The 19055-nt window shown below is 36.8% G+C and overlaps 1 protein-coding gene across 2 annotated transcripts in view; it reads left to right on the forward strand.

The window, feature by feature from the left end:
• The window catches only part of LOC134820566 (fibropellin-1-like), a 42647-nt gene extending 27612 nt beyond the window's left edge, over positions 1 to 15035 (forward strand). The window contains exons 9-21 of one of the 2 annotated variants that reach the window (XM_063831020.1): positions 1793 to 1938; positions 2144 to 2290; positions 4140 to 4245; positions 7041 to 7419; positions 7540 to 7641; positions 7867 to 7989; positions 8262 to 8345; positions 8586 to 8731; positions 8967 to 9213; positions 9437 to 9676; positions 11674 to 11820; positions 12023 to 12158; positions 13228 to 15035. In XM_063831020.1, the coding sequence (XP_063687090.1) occupies positions 1793 to 1938; positions 2144 to 2290; positions 4140 to 4245; positions 7041 to 7419; positions 7540 to 7641; positions 7867 to 7989; positions 8262 to 8345; positions 8586 to 8731; positions 8967 to 9213; positions 9437 to 9676; positions 11674 to 11820; positions 12023 to 12158; positions 13228 to 13237 (2013 nt within the window). In that variant the 3' untranslated portion in view covers positions 13238 to 15035. The remainder of the gene's footprint in view (positions 1 to 1792; positions 1939 to 2143; positions 2291 to 4139; positions 4246 to 7040; positions 7420 to 7539; positions 7642 to 7866; positions 7990 to 8261; positions 8346 to 8585; positions 8732 to 8966; positions 9214 to 9436; positions 9677 to 11673; positions 11821 to 12022; positions 12159 to 13227) is intronic. The other variant, XM_063831019.1, reaches the window with a different exon arrangement.
• Positions 15036 to 19055: the final 4020 nt, after the last annotated feature.

Raw genomic sequence — 19055 nt, forward strand, 5'->3', positions numbered from 1 at the left:
CATAAAATACCTTTAAATGTTTGCGCGCGAAAATCTATTGTTTGTAAATTTTTTAAATGTATACTGAGAAAATTTTTAGAAATGGTTAGTGATTTCTTATGATATTATTATAAAAAGATTTTGATTATAAAAATTGTAATGTATTAAAATGCATTATATGTGAGGCTTTTCTTCATATTTACTTGCCGAAATTGCCTGAAACCTTGAAATGTGAAAGAAAAATAAGCATTTAAAATTGAGATCCATCGAACCATTTGAATGTCAAAAAAATTTTAAACCAGGTAACTTTAATTTACAATTTAAAACACTTTTAAAATGGCGATGACCCACGTTAATATATAATGGTCAAAATTCCTTATAATATATAAACAGTTTTATTTTTTAAACGATTATTGGCGGGTCGAAAAGTAATATAAAAAATAAACTCTTCGATATTCAGTATTTGTTAATTATTACCTAAAGACCTCGGTAGTAAGCCTTTAGTTGTCAAAAATTATAAACACATTCAACATTAAAAATAGAGGTATGGCGGAACAAAAGGCTAAACACCGCTCAGCAGTGAGAAAGTTACAATAATTTTAAATTTCAAAATAGTATTTTCAATGGGACACAAAACAATCAACATTTTACTCGAATTTTAGTATAATTTGAACCTGAAAAGCGTTTAGACTATTTTATTCATTAGCTGTTATCTTTAATTTATTAAACGATATGAATTAATTCATAACTTGATGCGCGGTTTCGGGTAATGTTGTGCAGCGCGCGGCCGAAATTGTGACAAACAGAAGGAAATAACTCGTCATCAAAATGTATCGCGCGAGAATGTTTTAGTAGACGCGCATGTGACGTCACAAGTGAAGAGCTCGCAGTGGGCAGTTCATCATTATATTATCATTATCATTATCATATGATTATACCACACTCATCTCACATATTCTGCCACTTCTGATAAGATAACGTTTATTCCGATCTTCCTTGACTTTCCTCTTCAAATCAAGAACCAACTGTTTATGTATTGCATGCTCTTTAGTAGTCCGATAAAGTGAAATAAACACAGCTTTATATCGCTGAGACAGTTTGTGTTCTTTAGCTTTGATCAATATCTGATAAAGACTGCTAGAGTTTCCAAATGACACTTTGACAGCTCTTGTTTTTTAGCAGACATAGTTTTCCCAACTGGACTGAATCTCAGCTTGTACAGTGTTATCTACAGCGGTTTTAACAGTTCTCTAAACTGAATTTAGCTCTTTATTCTTCATGTCCAAAAGTTTCCCTTGTAACGGAATAACTGATTTGTTGAGAACTAATCATTTCACTTTTCAATTAATTTATCTTTCTTGTCGCTCATAGGAAGTAAAGCTTCTATTGTACCATCAAAAAGGTTCTTCATTAAAACGTACGTGCTTGGTTTCTGGCACTTCTCTAATGTAATATAACTATCTTCATCATAGATTATTGTTTTCATCCCTTCCTCGACCCAAAGACTAAGATCATTAGAAGCATACAATATGTCCATATAGCCACCTAACCACATTGTAGAGTCCACATTTTCCATAATATACTGACAGTTGTTTAGCACTAAACACACTTCACACAGTACTAGCAGCTAAGTTGTAGCTGAATTGTAGCGATAAGATATGAGATAAGAGAACTCAATAATCAGAACGCAACAAAACTACACAGCACACTGAATGACTGGATGGTACTTTTTAAGCAGACTACACTGTGAAGGTGTGGCTGCTGTTTTCAAATTTGAACCAACAATTTCACTCAATTTACTATATAATTTTAGAAAGAAGATGATTTGAACGTCTGTGAGGAGGTTACTTGTCCTGATGATTACTGTTCATATGGGGGCAAGTGTTCTGTTAAAGAGCTTGAATTGGAGTGTGACTGTCCATTGGGAACACAAGGAGATACATGTGCTGAATTCACCTCGTAAGTTAAGACTAATAGTTGGTGGTGATTTTAAAAATGATACTCATGTTACTGGATAATGTTGAATGTTGGAAATAACGAGTCTTAGTAAAATTTTATTTCATCTAACTTCCAATCACTCTTCGTAAAGTTATCAATATGTATTGTCTTATATTTAAGTTTTGTAAACAGGCAACAGCAACTTGTGATTTTTATTACATTTCAGAGACCCCTGCCTCCCAGATCCCTGTAAAAACGATGCAACATGTAGCCGTGTTATGACTGACCGAACGGACTTCACTAAACATGCGTGTACCTGTACTGATGATTTTAATGGGGACAGCTGCGAATTTGCTAACAATTTCCATGTTGGGTTGGTAACCTTTCAGTTAGTTTTCTTTAAACTCAGTTCCATGTTGGGTTGGTAACCTTTCAGTTAGTTTTCTTTAAACTCAGTTGTTTTTGTGGGATTTACTTATGAATATAACCAGTGGCGTAACTTTGCCTGTTGGCGCCCCCCCCGCTCAGTGACGAAAAGTGCCCCCCTAAAATTTTTTGTGTCCCTAAAAAAAAAAAAAAAAAAAGGTCGGGTACGTACAGCTTTTTGCGCCCCCCTGAAGCAAAAAAGGGTACCCCAAATATTTTTTTCGTGTCGACAGGGAAATACACAAACAAGGCGTTTTTTCAGTGAAAGGTCCTAAAATTCAGGAAAATTGCGCCCCCCTTATACGTATAAAACCTAGGCGGTTCTCACATAACATTCACATCTTACTATATATAAAGCGAGACGATATATATGGATGGATCCGTACCATTTTACTGACACCACGGCATCAACTTTAACGCGACTTTCCGCAAAAACCGTAAAAGATATACAATTGAAACGTTTTTGACTGGGTCAAATGTTTTAATGGCCTCCAAATCAGCATGAAAAAATAAAAAATTGGCCAAGAAATAGGAGTTTTAGACCCCAAAATTTGGACCCCCAAGTGCTGTCAAAAACGCGAATTAAATAGGTAATAATTATTTTAGTCTCTTGAGTTTTGACACCATTTTAGGGTTATACGGGTTCCTGCTAGTGTACTATAATATACAGAATACCTGTAGCAAGCACTATTGCACCTGTGGTTTGAACTACAAATAAAGTGCACGATGTACCCAAACTCAGTGCTAAGTCATCATGTGTCAAATCGGCACATACACTCACTCCGTATTAGGCATAATGACTTTTCAGTGACAAAAATAATAACGGGTCGTTGGCATGCCAGCTTGAGCGGTATTATGAAGGTGACTGTCAAGTACTGGTTTTGTTTACCTTACAAGACATATTTATGGCGGCCTAATTTGCGACGACCGAAATTTTGGCGGTCCGAAAATATGGCGAAATTGAACAAAAACCGTCAAATTTCGGACGTCACAGAAAATAAGGGTATTTTTCATCATTTTTTGTGACAGTAAGCAGTAAGGAAATTTCTGAAATTCGGTAAAATCATGTTCAAACTTAGTCTGTATTAAGACTGTAAGACTTTCATGTTAGCACATACATGTATCCTTGTATCCTTGTACATGTATTTTAATGCAAATTTAAACTGTATTGCTTGACATTCAATTCGTCATTGGTGTGGTGATAATTTGTCCCAAGATGCCAGAATTTATTTATTTATTTTACTTGATATTACTTTTTAGAAACAAAATAAAGCAGTGAAGGCACAGTCATTGAAATAAGCTAAAAGATAATGCGACGGATTCTATTACGACGACCGAAATTTTGGCGGTCCGAAAATATGGCGAAATTTTCGGAAAACCGCCACATTTCGTACGTTATAAATATGTCTTGTAAGGTAATCAACCTTGCCCTGGCCCCGTACTCCTGGTATATAGCTGGCCATGTCGTGGTTACCAATATAAGGCCCAACCACGATTGCTTGTCATCATTTCAATATCAATTGATAGTTGCAGTTATATTTGAATATATTATGTTCGATATATTCATAATATATTACTTAACACCTTAACCACCTCAACATGGTATTTATTTATTGATTGTGATAAGATACATATTATTATACACATATAATATAAGTTAAGTTATAGTTATAGTTATACTTATATAAGTTAGATTATAGTGTAAGTTACAGTATATTGATACTTCCACAGTGATTCCAAAATATAACTGTTTTTAAGCACAGTGATTCCAAAGTTTCCAAACCTTATATTTTCAGAGTTGGAGAGAAAGGTATCGAAATAATAGATACGAATGTAAATTCAGTAGAGTTTGGCGTTGTTACTGCTAGCGGAGTTGGGGCGATGTATATTGCTTTATTAACGGTTCGTCAATTATTTATTCAGTGGTGTGTAGCAATGCAACATTTCCGTTTCAATGAATGGCATTGATAAGTTAGATTTTTTTCAATAATTTGTTAGGTCACCGCGAATTTGATACCTGCTTTAAAACACATAAAACTTGATTACACGATCACTCCATTGCATGATCACACCTTTCTGCCTACAAATACTTACAGTTGCCTAATAAGGATCTATTTATAGCTAAACGACTGCTTTACCTTAGAGAGCAGTGATTTTTTTAATTAGACGATGTCTCTTTTGGCTCTTGTATGCTAGGTTAACTATGCCTATTGCTTAAAAACAGAGGACATCACTCTGAGGAGATAATTCGAGCCTTCTAGAAGAGAAGAGATGTCACCCCTGGCTCATTGAACGAATGGAATGGCCAAAAATGTATAATTTCAGAAAGAAGCAGAATTTACTGTTATTAATACTGGAATTTAGATGTTATCTCCTTAAACGTTGACTTCGTTCAAGAGCTAAGATCCCAATTTTTTACCCAAAGTTTTGCAAGTATAAGGAAATTTTGTAGTAATTGTTCGAGAATATTGACTGACGCTTATCAGGACACATCTAGCCTTTACATTTGTCACGGATGTCTTTTAATCGGAGTTGGACTTCCTGTACCAAACTATACCATGGTACAATATTTGACGAAAGTCGATTATCTCGAGATAGAATTTTCTTAAACTTTCCAGATAGTTATATATATATATATAACTATCTGGGAAGTTTAAGTTATATACTCTATATAGTAATAAGACTATATATAGTAATAAGACGTATAATCTGTGCAAGTTTGGGCGAATTCATATGTGCCAAAATTGAGACATCACTTCAACACAAGAAAAAATCTTCAAATCGGTACAATAATTGGTACCAAGGCTGATATTTCGAGATCTGACCGATAGAATTTAATCGAGTTGGACTTTCTGTACCAAACTGTACCAAGTTACAATATTTGGTACCAAGGCATTTATCTTGGGATTGTGTTGATCAATTTTCTTTAAACTTTCCAGATAGTAAAATAACTACAATAGGAACAATCTGTGCGAGTTTGGGCGAATTTCCATGTGCCAAACTTGAGATATCACTTCAAACACAAAACATATCTCCAAATTGGTGGTTATATTTTCTTGTGTTTAAAAAAATATCTCAAGTTTGGCACATAGAATTTCGCCCAAACTCGCACAGATTATTTCTATTATAACTACAGGGTGGGCTAAAAGTCAGTACCCATACGTTGGCCTTAATAGCTCCGCCGTGTTTTATATTTGAGAGCTGTTGCTTTGCAGATGGCATACTGTACTTACTGGTTCGAGGATTCCGTCGTCGAAATTTGAAAATTCGAATATTTTAGAACACGCCCATTCAATATTAAAACACCTATATTGTTTTCTCTGAACATGCTGAACGCCTAATTTTTTCAGAGACGGTAGATTATCAAATGTTGCATATGATCTGAAAACATGAGGCAAAACGGATTAGAAATGACGAAGTTATCAAGCATTTTCTGTATCTCGTTAACAATATTGACTGGGTGATTATGTGACACCGTGACACGACACCTTAATTGGGCACCCTTAACAATTCCCATAATGTTTAACGGGGTAGTTAACGGGGGCACCTTATCACGTGATTAGGTAAACCAATCACCTGATCACACGTAATGAATAAACTCGTTACGCTTCATATCTCGGTCATCTGAGAAGCTACAGTTCTAATTCTTTCAGGACAAACGTAATTCGAATGGCCAAACACAATTCAATAACATTTAGCTTGATCCGACTATCCAAACGATCAAATAAATGTGAAAATGAACCTCCATTTGAAAAAAATGAACGCGAATATTTTTCGAGTTGACAAATTCCTCGAACCAGTGGTGGTACTAAGTCATACCTGATACCAGAAAGAAGTATTTAAATTGGGCACTCAGAGACTGAGCTATAAAGGCCAACGTATGGGTACTGACTTTTGGCCCACCCTGTATTTCCGGGAATTATATGCACTAAAACTCGTGGACACTGAGAGCTGATACTTAGCATATTTTTCCCGCAAGAGAAGCAACCGTATTATCAGCACAGAAGCGAGTTACCTCAGACTGGCTGGCGGGAAGTTTCATAACAAATAACAGTGGCGCACTATATATTAGACACTATATTGTATCATGCGCACGTATCACATTACACATGTTCCGAGCGGAATTCCGTCAACAGTTATAACAAATAATACCTTCGGTTCTTCGGGCCGCAAATTCCCTCCAGCAAGCTGTCGGGAATTATCACGCGTAGCCCAAAGAAGCGAAGGTATTATTATATCATAATTATCTTACTATCTGAAAGGTTTCAAGAAATTTCTATTTCTATGTTATTTTTACTTGAAACACTTGATTTTCGACCATTTTATTTGGTACAGTTTTGTAGAAAGTCCTTCTGGTTTAATCGTTCAGCTTGAATTTATACGTAACGCGCTAACTGTTTCACATATGAAAACAACAAAGTAGAGCTCGTAAAGAAGTCCGCGCATTAGCGCGCGGGCATGGAATCGAACACATGTTTTCCATGCTATAGCTATAGAAGTTAGCCATCGTTTAGTAGGGCCATTTGTGATTTGTGTGCCCGTTTTAGGACACAGATCATTTCATAAGTACTGTTAAAAGCCGTGTTCTTGTGGAATGTGGATGATATTATTTTAATGCTCACGAATGATATTAAACTCATAACTGGGGCTGTCTGATCTAATGGAGCTGCACAAGGCATGATGACACTTTATTACAGGTGGTAGAAATGGATGGAAAAGAACATAAAGTCCTTCTGCTCAAGTCTGATGAAAGCACTCTTACGCTTAATGTAATCGATAAAGAATCTGTAAAAATAGAGGGATTAACTTTAGACGGTACCTCTGTAACAGCCAAGATTCATGTTAATAGTGGTAATAAACTGCAGTTAGACGTAGCTGATATGAGTGTTTCCACTGACCTTACTGTGAGTTTCATAAAATTATTGGCGATGGGTGGGACTGGATGTGCTTGGAATGATGCCAGCTGCTCATTTGGAACATCTAGAATTTTCTACCACTCATTTGTAGGATACTTCGGAGTTATATCGATTGACGGAGATAAGAAGACTTTCGAAGATATCTCAAGTATTAGTGCCAGTAAGTTACGCTATACTATTGTTAGATTTATCCCATCATTGATATATTTATCCCTTAAACTGGTACTCTTTTTCAAATAAAATACTACGAAACCACTGACCAAAACTTTACATATTTCAGACAAAGCAGTAGCATCAGTGTTTGATTGTGATACTTTCACATGTGGAAATAGCGGAACTTGTGACTCTGCCTCTGGTCAAATAACATGTTCATGTCCCGCGGGTATGGCTTAGTTTCGTTCATTAAGTATTGACTCATCTTGATCAGTCAGGAGTGAATTTCTATAATTTTTGTCGAAATAAGTAATTAACGGAACTGCTGTCTAAGTGTTACATTCCGAATGTAGACAGTTGTTGGGAAATAGGAATGCCAAAACATTAAAGATGTGTTAAATTGTGCTGAAAAACCACCCTAATCACTAATCATAACGAGTACCGATTATCTCAGGATTCACAGGGTTTGACTGCGGTACCTTCAATGGTGGTGTTTCGTTTAACGGATACACCAGTGACTTTATTTTTGGTGCCACCACTGTGCCGATAATTGAAGGAGATCAAACTTTGTCAATCGGTAAGATAGCTGAAACTAATAAACTTATCCAGAAGCATGTTTCTTTAATTGGATACTGGTCGTTATTCATTCATATTTCAACGCTAGATTTAATCATTTGATGCAAATAATAGATGAATCTATTACTAACTTTAGTAAATATGATTTCTATAATTCACGACAAAGTTCGCTGAAATTCTTCTCCAAAGGAATTGATCGATTAATTAATGAAATTTTCTGTAACAGTCAGGTTATGTTCGTGCTAAGATTTGCTAAAATTTGTTAACTTTCAGATTTTGATAAATCTACCGAAGAGATTGGTGAGATGGCTAACATAAAAGTTGGTGACTGTAACATAGTTCTCAAAGCAGCTGGAGGTAAAATTTGTACCTTTTATTCTTCATCACTGACATATTCAGTTCAGTTTCAGTACATTATACATTTAATTCAGCTATCAGTGACACATTAAACTCAGCTATAAGTAACATTTTTAGTTCAGTAGCACATTTAACCAAACGACCCGGGTTTTTCTGATCGGTTTCCTATGTTGTATTTCCGTTGCATACTTACTCCAAACAGTCGTACAATCAATCCACTTAAAGACTTAAATTGTGCAGGAACTTCTTACAAAGTGGGGGATACTGAGGTAATAATTGAAGGGAGCACAATAACTATGACTCTTGATGGCGCCGATGTGAAGATTGGTGGAGATGTTGTTATGTCTTGCGCTCTGACAAAAACAGACTTGTCTGCTGAAGTTACGGTATGTGAAAATATTTTATTCCTAATTGTGCGTGCAGGTTTACTTTACACGCGATATGTATTTTGTAATCTCCCTTTAGACTTAGTTTTTTATTGGAAATTCAGCCTGTATGTAATTGTACAGTGTAACGTTCTATTGACCAGATATTAGAAAATTTATAATGGTACTGATGAATACCGAGATAAAGCCACAAGAAAAAAGTTCTAAAGCTAGACTATGATTTAAATTTCTTCAGGCATCACTGGGAGGTATTGACTCAGTGGATGGTTCAGTAACACTCCAAGACTCAAGATACAAGGGCTGCATCAGTAAGATAACGGTTAACGGTATGGATATCATGCAAATAACTGACGGCAATGTGAACAACAACGCTGACACAACGCAGTGTATTAGTAGCTTGAACCCTGAAGATCCCTGTGAGGGAAATAGTAATCCGTGTCTGAATAATGGAGAGTGTAGTATTGAGCCGGCTGACTACTCAGGTAAAAGAACAAATTAATAACAGAATTAAGTACTTTATTAAGTTTTAATTTGGTTTTAACAATGCTTACGTATTTTAACTGAGATGTTTGTGTTTAACTTTCTTTAACGCCTCTGGTGTTAGTGTCTAGATTTTACTTATGGCCGGAACCTTTATCAGACTTTACTATTTATCATTTTGCTACTCACCCTGATCTAAATGCCAACACATCTCGTTGATTTCAGCTACGTGTGCTTGTACCAACGTGCCATACACCGTCGGCGAAACTTGTACCCGACAAGCGTTTTGCACATCCGGCCACACGTGCACCGAAAACGGCACGTGCACAGAATTGGATTCAATAACAGACTGTGAAGCAGCAAAAGAGACGAAAGAGGAACTGGCTTGTGGAGAAGGAGACAGATGGTACTACTATTGTAGCTGTAATGAAGGTTGGCAGGGCGACAATTGTGACGTGGAAATAGGTATGAATTCTAGATTTTTTTTACGTCGATAATACAGACATTTATTTTCAATTTCAGCACTTAATAGTGCTATTAATCGATAATGATAAGTGAGCTTAAAAGTCTCGGAATGAAACTCATATTCGGTAAAATACAGATTACAAGGTGGCCCTGAATTCACTACTTAATACTTTAATATGTACAATGTACATCAAAGATTAGACCAGATAGCTGATAGTGAAATTTGCACGACATCGTCCGTAGTTCTACAAGCTATCTGGTGCACAAACGTATGAACATGAATTCTGGGTCTCCTTGTTGTATAACGTGGTTAGTTCAGGTTGTGATGTTGTGAAGGGACGGGTATTCTGATCAACTGGAGGAACTGGGGTCTGCCATACCTCAAATAACCTCAAATAACCTCGAATAACCTCAAATAACGTCAAATAGCCTCACATTTTGATAGATTTGTGTCCCTAAGAGATATTGCTGAATGACTTTCAAAAGTCTTGCAATACAAGGATGTACTTTATAGTAACGATTTATCCATTTCATGAATTCAGAAGTCACCATTAAACTTTAGAACTACCGGTAACTTTTTACAGAATGAAGTTTAGACAAATGTATAAAAAGTTATTCAAAAAGTACATCCTTGCAAGACTTTTGAAACGCCCTGTAGTTACTCAGGTGGCATTGTTCATAAATCATATAGATTTAATACTTGAAATTACAGAGTATGATAATTGCATCTATAAACTTTGTAGCTTTAAAAACAGCTCATTTTGAGAGCAGCAGAATCACGAAAAGATACGTTTTATTGTTCAAATACCAGGAGTACCAGTTGGTCGGTAAGAAATGCACGATCTCTTTTCTTCTTTTAGTTCAAGTTCTGAGAATTAATATCTTTCATGCATGTTTTACTTCTGCATACAGTTCTTTTGGTGAATGAAATTTCTGAAAGAAACGTTTGGCGGGTTTTTGTCTTGTTTCCTTCGCTGAAATACTTCATTATACAATAGATCACAACTAATATTGCTGGTTTTTTACCTTGTCCTACTTTCATTTCTTCAGAGTAATAGAGTGCCTTATTGGTGATGACGTAGACTTTATTTGAATTTAGACGGCCATTCGTACACTCTTGCTGACTCTCTTTTTCATATTTGCATAGCTGCTTTGCATATTTGCCTAGTTTGTGGGTCATGTCTCCGTAGTGGAACATTATACTTATCTGCATGGTTTCAGAGCCTGTCTCACTTCTATCACTGCATCCATCGTATTTCCCAAACATAGACAGATGTTGTAACTAGTAAACTTGGGACCATATCGAGTCCTACAATACTGCACATGGAGACTGCAAGTTTCACCGCTCCATAATCAGAGCACATCATATGTACCCAGCTAGCGAGTGTAGCCAGTTACTTCAGCCCAGTTCCTCAAGTTTTACAGAATCCTCTCTTCATAATACCAACCCCTGATCTGACATCTGCTCTATAGAACAATATTAAAGGTAAGTATGCGACAAACTTCTAGTATATAGATGTGCATGCGCTGAAAGCTTTTCCATGACGGTCTTTTAGTTCCAACTCAGTTTTCCAACTGTCCTGCAGTATGCGGTAGAGTCAGTCGAGTCTATTATTATCATATTCTCGGATTAAGAAAATGTGCGTTATTATTATTTAACTCAATTTAAGTAGCACTTAAGAGTGTATCCAGAATATTTAATTGTTCGTACTTATAATCTCGTATGAGAATCTAAACCGAACTCTTGCATCTTGCGAAAGTTAATCAAATGCTTGTGTAATGTGTCCATTTATTGGAAATGTCCATTATTTGGTTTATCTGGTCCTCCTACTAAGCTAACTTCCTTGAGCGATTCAGCTATTGTTTGCCAAGGTTCTGAGGATTTCAAATTGTATGTATTATAAAATTATTACAACCCAACTCTAATTAGCTTCTAAGCTACCTACAAACAATGACCCTTTATAAAATGATATAATAAACGATTTCTCCCATTTCAGTAACTCCACCAGAACCAGTGAAGGATAACAACGACACTACAACTATAATAGTAGTGGTGGTGGTGGTGGCTGTGGTACTGGGAGTGGTGGCTACCATTATCATCGTAAAGAAGAGACGAAGCGGAGCTGGCAACGGCACCACCAACGGTAATGATCGTATCTACTTTTGCTTTTCATCAAGTCTCTTGTTATCATGAAGATATGAAACAACGTGAACCGCTTGTGAGCTGAACTAGTTTCTGATGTCGGTTTTATCTATCAATGTTTGAGGTTTAGACCTCACTAGTATTTGTTAATAAACAAATGATAAGTTAATGAAATAATAATAATCAAATGTTCTATATCCCAGGTAAAACTGAGGGTACATACAGCCCCCAAGCTCAGGAAAAAGATCTAGAAATGTCTGGAAAGATTGATGAAGGTGCTGAGGATCCAAAGAACTTATACGATGATATAGACGTTATAAAGAACCCTAATGCGGAAAGGTTAATATGACATGAGTGTTGCTTTGGCAGTGCCAGTAGAATGCTATGATGTGCTAATCGCTATGAAGTCGCTTTTTGGCGGTGCTTTTTCCCTTTTTGCAGATGAATGTGCGAATGAAATCTTAGATAAACTGCATGCCGATATTTATAATTTGTAATTTTTTTACGTTTACTAAAAAGCTTCGATGTTTAATAAAAAGCTTCGATGCTGTAAATAAAATGTAATTTATTGATCAGGTTTAGCGCTGGATACCATCAAATTGAAACCATTATCCAGTATTCAATATAACATCTATTATAGATTGATATTTTTGTATTATGTTAGATTAGTTCAACAGAATAATTTCAAGATATCTGTTTAGCCGCTGTTCAAGAAAAGGGTCACGTGATCACGTCACAGGCGCCCTATTAGACTTATCCTTCTCAAAATAGCTCAAAATGCTGTCCGCTATTCTGTACTTCTGTTGACTCTCAGTACTCACGAACATCAGTTACTTCAATAGAATAATTTGCCTACTATTTCTCCGGCCAGTTTGATTAACACATACAATGGGCAATTAAAATTCATCAAATTTTCTCAGATACTTTTAGAATGTTAAAATTTTGAAAATTACATCTGACTCTTGGCACCATTTGGCCATATAACTCGAAAAGTTTCCAATAGATCGATTAAAAATGTTCAAACAAGCGTCGATTCGAATTTATAATTTAATCTAGAATGTGCTTCAAGTTTTAATCAGTACCTTTTCTGTTTTCGAGCAGGCCTCACTCCATGTCAAGAGATGAGGGTATTTCTTTAAAACGGCATTACGTATTATTCGATAATTGGACATCTAAAATGTCGCAAAATATTACGGTATTAAATTCCTCGTTTTAAAGGTTATTTTCCGAAGTAACTGATGTTTTTAATTCAATTGTTGCTGCTTATGATCGATCTAACAATTACCAATCTTTACATTTTTCAGATTACAAACCAAATTGCAACTCTTTTCTGATTGATTAAAACTGATTACCAATTATTAACAAAACATGATTCACTCGAGTTGAATGCTGATTTTCGCAATTTCAGCGAGTCCTAATTCTGGACATTTGTATGAACAAGAATGAGGCATGCGAGATGATCAATTGATATATCCAATCAAAGAGCTGCAAATAAATGAGACTCTATAAGCTACGTTGATTTCAATATTTGATTGATTGATTTTGAGTTGAATGGTTTATGATAATCTGAGGTATGATGACATAAAGACAAGTAATCACATGACCCCCCGCTGCATACACCCGCCCTCAATCACGTGGTAAAACGAATGTCCCACAGCGCTGAACCAGAGAAAGAGGATCTACCCCCTCCCCCCGCTCCGGCGGACACAGCCATCACCGTAGAGGCATCTGCTCCAGAACTTGCGGTCGCTGAACCTGCACCCGCGGAGACACCCGCAGCTGCGGAACCAGTAGTTGCGGAACCTGCTGTCGTCGTAGAGCCAGCCGCACCGGAAGCAACAACGTCTGAGGATCAAGTTTAGGGACCCCTATTGGACGGTAGAAAATAGAATTTCATCTACAGAGATCTGTTTCCAGCTCGTGCGTGAGTAAAATAAACGCAGCGAGTAAGAAGAGAACTTGTTAGGTTCTAAAAGTTCTAATTATGCATGGCTTGATTACTTCGTTAGATGAGGCGTGTTGTTCATGCTTTTTATGACGTTATAAAGAATGTATAATCAGTTTTTATACCAGAGTAAAACCGTTTTGCAGGTGTGTCCACTCCACGTGTGATCATGTTATCGTGATGACATTTTAACATGGTCAATTTTATATTTTTTGTGTAGCACAAGCTTCGTCTGCATCAGATCAATTTACGGATTTTTAAGATGACAATTTAATGTATACTGCTATGATATTAAATATTGATACTGTGACTGGGTCATTGCTAAAAGTCGAGGGTTCTAACTTACACTAATGTAGCACCAAGACTGATTGAAGAGGTTTATATGAATGTTCTTGTTCTGTCAACAACAGTGACTTTAGAGTTAAGAGGGATTAGTCACTTACCGTTTTTGTTGCTCTGTATTACAGTAAAGCAATGTTCGATTATTAGCTAATTTTGAATTTGACGTCACTGTAGCAATAAGCACTTGTTTACCATCACTCTGGCTATTTATGTCGAGGTTATTTACTATTATAGGCATTTTCCTTTTGTAGGCATTTTCCTTCTCTCTATCATGTAAAATAATATTCTCTTTATATTTTCGGGTTTCGGCACAATAGTCTCACTTCTTTCAGGGTTAACAATAAATATTTTTGTGTACATACAACACACAGGCATGGCAGTGTCGTTTAAATGAAATTCTGGAAAGTTTATTAATTTATTGAATTTTACGTGACCAGGTCGTCGCCGTCTTTCGGCAAATATATTTTTAGATATCAGATAATCTTGTAGAGCGCCTATTTCATTTTCAATTTGATTCTAAAATAAATCTGACAATTTACAATTCATTTTCTATAAACATTGTGTGATTTTAAGTATCAATATCATAGCTGTCATGGCATGCAAATGAGCTGATACAATATTCAGTTCTTTCGAGGTCGATCTATGAAAACTGTATATCTCTAGAAAATGTTGATCGTATTTTTATTGCTGATGATGTCGTGTCTTGAAATATACTCCTGACTGACATTAAAAAGTTACGAATGATGATCCTGACATCTGCATCATTTCATTTACAAGTTAAAAATGAATGCACTATAAAACATAGTCGGATTTGGGTTGTCTGGCTTTATTTTGATCAGATTTATTGATGACACAGTAATAACATGGTTGGGTTGTCTCTTTATTTTGATCAGATTTATTACACAGTTAACTTCAAACTTATATAATAATATAGCTGTTTTTCTTGGTATTTTCTTGGCCTTAAGAGTTTAGAGTCGTCAGTCGGGTAGAGGGAATAAGAGGGATGTCATGAGCTATCAAAAACATTGTAGGTTTATAACCTAGGAAGACCAAAGACGCGCGCCGCGAATTGGACGATCGTCGACGGTCTTGTATTTCATATTTGAAACGGTCTTGTATTTGAAACAAATATTTTACGAGTATCAGCCGTTAATCCAAAACCCTAACCGGAACCCTCTACTCTGACCCTTAAGTTTTACCCTAATCCTAACCCAGCCCAATCCCCAACTGAAGCATATATGCTAAAAGTAAAACCCTAACCCGGCCCTAACGAGAAATTAGACCAGCTTCCTTATATGGTCAAACTCAATATAATTATATCAATATGCAATGCGCCAATATTTATATGTCACTTCGATCGAAACAATTTTTCGCCGATAAGTCGCCACTGGCGACTCGCCAGGGGATTGTTTTAACTTTATTTCATGTGATGTGATTAATTCAGTATCATGCAGGTCAAAATTACATAAATTCATGAACTGCATGCTGGGGGCCCTTTTAGAAAAATATTTTGTCGAGTTGAAAATTTGCAACCTTTGAACATCCTCAACTTGCTTGAACCTCAAAAATGGTCTTACTCTTACAGGTTCTAATCTGACGTATCATAACTACTTCAGCTACCTTATCGGACCTTATTTGGACGGACATTACATGAACGGACACAATTATGAACGGACATTAATATGAACGCTCGAAGGCATTCAAAACCATCAAAAATCCGAATTTTGTTCAATATTTTTTTCAACGTTTTTTAAATTTCAGCAAATGATTTTTAAATCCATTTTTTATACACTTACAGTAAGTAAGAAAAGCAGTCATTAAGCAGTAAAAATGTTAAAATATTTGTACATGATCAGTGTCTAATATCACATATCATCTTCATCAAGATTCAAATGGGTTTTCGTGCATGAAATAGTCCATGCTTAAAACATCAGTGATTTCTAGCTTTATGGAAACCTTTTTAAAAAATCAAACTACCCCGGTCTTACCTGAGGACCCCAGGCTATTATGTTCATTAAGATTTGGCGGAATGACAGGCTGAGCGCGGCCCAGTAACCCCGGTCCTGCATTTCAGTGTTACTGTTAACTTTTACAAGCCATTCGGCGTGAAGTGGTTTTATCTTAGACAACTTAAGGACTAAGGTTAACCTTAACATCACGTGGAGCTTTCCTAGCATTGTTTCATTACCGCCCCCGAGTAATATGGACTATAACACCGTCGGACAATGTCCTTGGGGGGGGGGGGGCCAATGGCATAAATGGAGAAAATGGAGAAATACTCATGGGTTTTTCCATTTTCTCCATAGAAATAGTCTCCATTTTATGCCATTTTATGCCATTTTATGCCATTGAAACCTGTAAAATTTAGAATTTCGAGAAAAATTATTTAAAAAAAAAGATATTTTCGGCCAATAATGAACAGGGTATCATGAAACATGGAGAAAAGTGGTTTTAAGAAAAACTTTGAAAAATGTTGACTTAGAAAATGTTCGGTCCGAGTCATTTTCGATACGTACCTCCCGTATCGAGAGCTCCCGATTCCGAGCTCGTGTTGCAAAGGGGAGGCCTGCCTTCCAAGATCGCATTACCTCGAGTCCAAAATTGTGTATCGAGGGGAAGGTGTGGACTTCGAAAAACCGAAAAAATATTTTCGGCAAATAATGAAGAAGGTAGCATAAAACGTGGAGAAAAGTGTTTTTCAGAAAATCTTTGAACAATTTTGACTTAGAAAATTACCCCTCGGTACACAATTTTGGACTCGAGGCTTCCCCCTGGTAATGCGATCTCGGAAGGCAGGCCTCCCCTTTGCAACACGAGCTCGGAATCGGGAGCTCTCGATACGAGAGGTACGTATCGAGAATGACTCGGGCCGAAAATTCTCTAAGTCAAAATTTTTCAAAGTTTTTCTAAAAATCACTTTTCTCCACGTTTCATGCTACCCTCTTCATTATTAGCCGAAAATATTTTTTTGGTTTTTCGGTTTATCGAAGTCTACACCTACCCCTCGATACACAAATTTGGACTCGAGGCTTCCCCCTGGTAATGCGATCTCGGAAGGCAGGCCTCCCCTTTGCAGTGCGAGCTTGTTTCGACTTTCGAGGATGTAGGTCTCACTTCTCAGTGCCTATTACTCTCCCCTATTACTCACTCCTACTGTAGCCTGTAGAAATAACTTTACACTAGGCTTGAGTAATTATGAGTTTGCCTGAAGTGTGCCTCTACTAACCTAGTATAAGCATCTAGTAGCCTACTATGAGCTTTCATAAGCTTGTTACGCCCCTAGTAAGCGTAAATAAACATGTTAGGATGTCCAATTTAGGTGTTAAATGGTGTTAAAGATGAAATTTCGAAGACAAAATTCATGGCATAAAATGGAGAAAATGGAGAATTACTCATGGGTTTTTCCATTTTCTCCATAGAAAAAGTCTCCATTTTATGCCATTTTATGCCATTTTATGCCATTGGCCCCCCCCCCGTCCTTGGCAACACGATTTACCGTGATATCTAGAGGCTGGAGCAAGTTTGTCATGTTGGCGGGGACTAGTTCATGAACTTTGTTGTTGAGTGCCATAATTTCGTTGACTTTTTTCCGCCAAGTGACCCTTGAAAACATCATATAGTTATACTAGTAGTTTTCTGTGCCTCCGGCAGACCAAGGAGAACCTTTCCGTCGTTAACTTACGGCACAATAAAGTTCTCAAAGTTGTCATATTCTGGACAAAAAGTTCGAAATGGAAAAATTTTTAAAAAAATTTCAACGGACTTTAACTTGGACGGACATTAATTGAACGGACTTTATTTGAACGGACATTAAGATGAACGCTAGGGCCTCCAGCGTTCAAGTAATGTCCGTCCAAATCAGGTCCGATAAGGTATTACCAGTACCTAGCTTGCTACTTCAACTTGCTAGTTTATTGCTCGCTCCTCTCTGCACTCAGAAGCTTCAAAAGAGCGCCGCGCAATGCAAAGCAAGGGATTGGCGTGCCAGGTAGCTTCAAGTTCACTATACTATAGTAAGTTATTCATTCACATAGGCATAGCTATGTGTATACACGTACTGCGGTCCCGGTCGCGCTGCAGCACTACTGCAAGCGAAAGGGCTCTGGTTAGAGCAAAGTTATTCCTAATGCAAGTTGAAGGTTAAGACTGAATCTGGAGGAGTCATTTTATGTTTATATTAGGGCCTACGAAATATTTTCCACCGATATTTTGTCGAATTGAACAACCTGTACCCTTTGAACATCCTCGATTTGCTTGAATCTCAAAAATGGCCATGGTTGGAGGCCAGTCTTACAGTTACAGGTTTTAATCGGACGTATCAGAACTTCAGCTATTGAATTTGAGTTATGTCCAATTTAAGGTTAAGACTGCATCTGGAGGAGTCATTTTAAGGCCTACGAAATATTTTCCACCGGTATTTTGTCGAGTTGAACAACCTGCACCCTTTGAACATCCTCGATTTGCTTCAATCTCAAAAATAGCGAGCTGGAGGCCAGTCTTACAGGTTCTAATCCGACGTATCAGAGCTACTTCAGCTAGTTAGTATATGTCCAATTTAAGGTTAAGAGTAAGACTGCAGATCTGGAGGAGTCGTTTCATGTTTAAGGGCCTACGAAATTATTTTCACCGCACCCTTTGAAAACTATAAGTCTTATATACCTATAGAACGGGATTCTTATTTAGTCGGACTCTAATCTAGTGGGACTCGTATCTAGCGGGGCTCTTTTCTAGGTAGTTGTGCTCATCAGATCCACCTTAACCTCCCATTTTGGTAAATTTGTAACAATAAACTTTGTGTAATAATGCTCTCAATTTTATAGTGGTACAGTCAAGATGACAGATAAAGAAAATGAAACAATTTTTTTCTTCTATTTCGTGGAAATTCAACAAAATTTAGTTTTACAACAAATATTCGGTGAATATATATTATAAAATGTAGCCTCAAAATA

This window comes from Bolinopsis microptera, chromosome 9, assembly GCF_026151205.1.
Source record: "Bolinopsis microptera isolate Bmic1 chromosome 9, MBARI_Bmic_1.0, whole genome shotgun sequence".
NCBI lineage: Eukaryota > Metazoa > Ctenophora > Tentaculata > Lobata > Bolinopsidae > Bolinopsis > Bolinopsis microptera.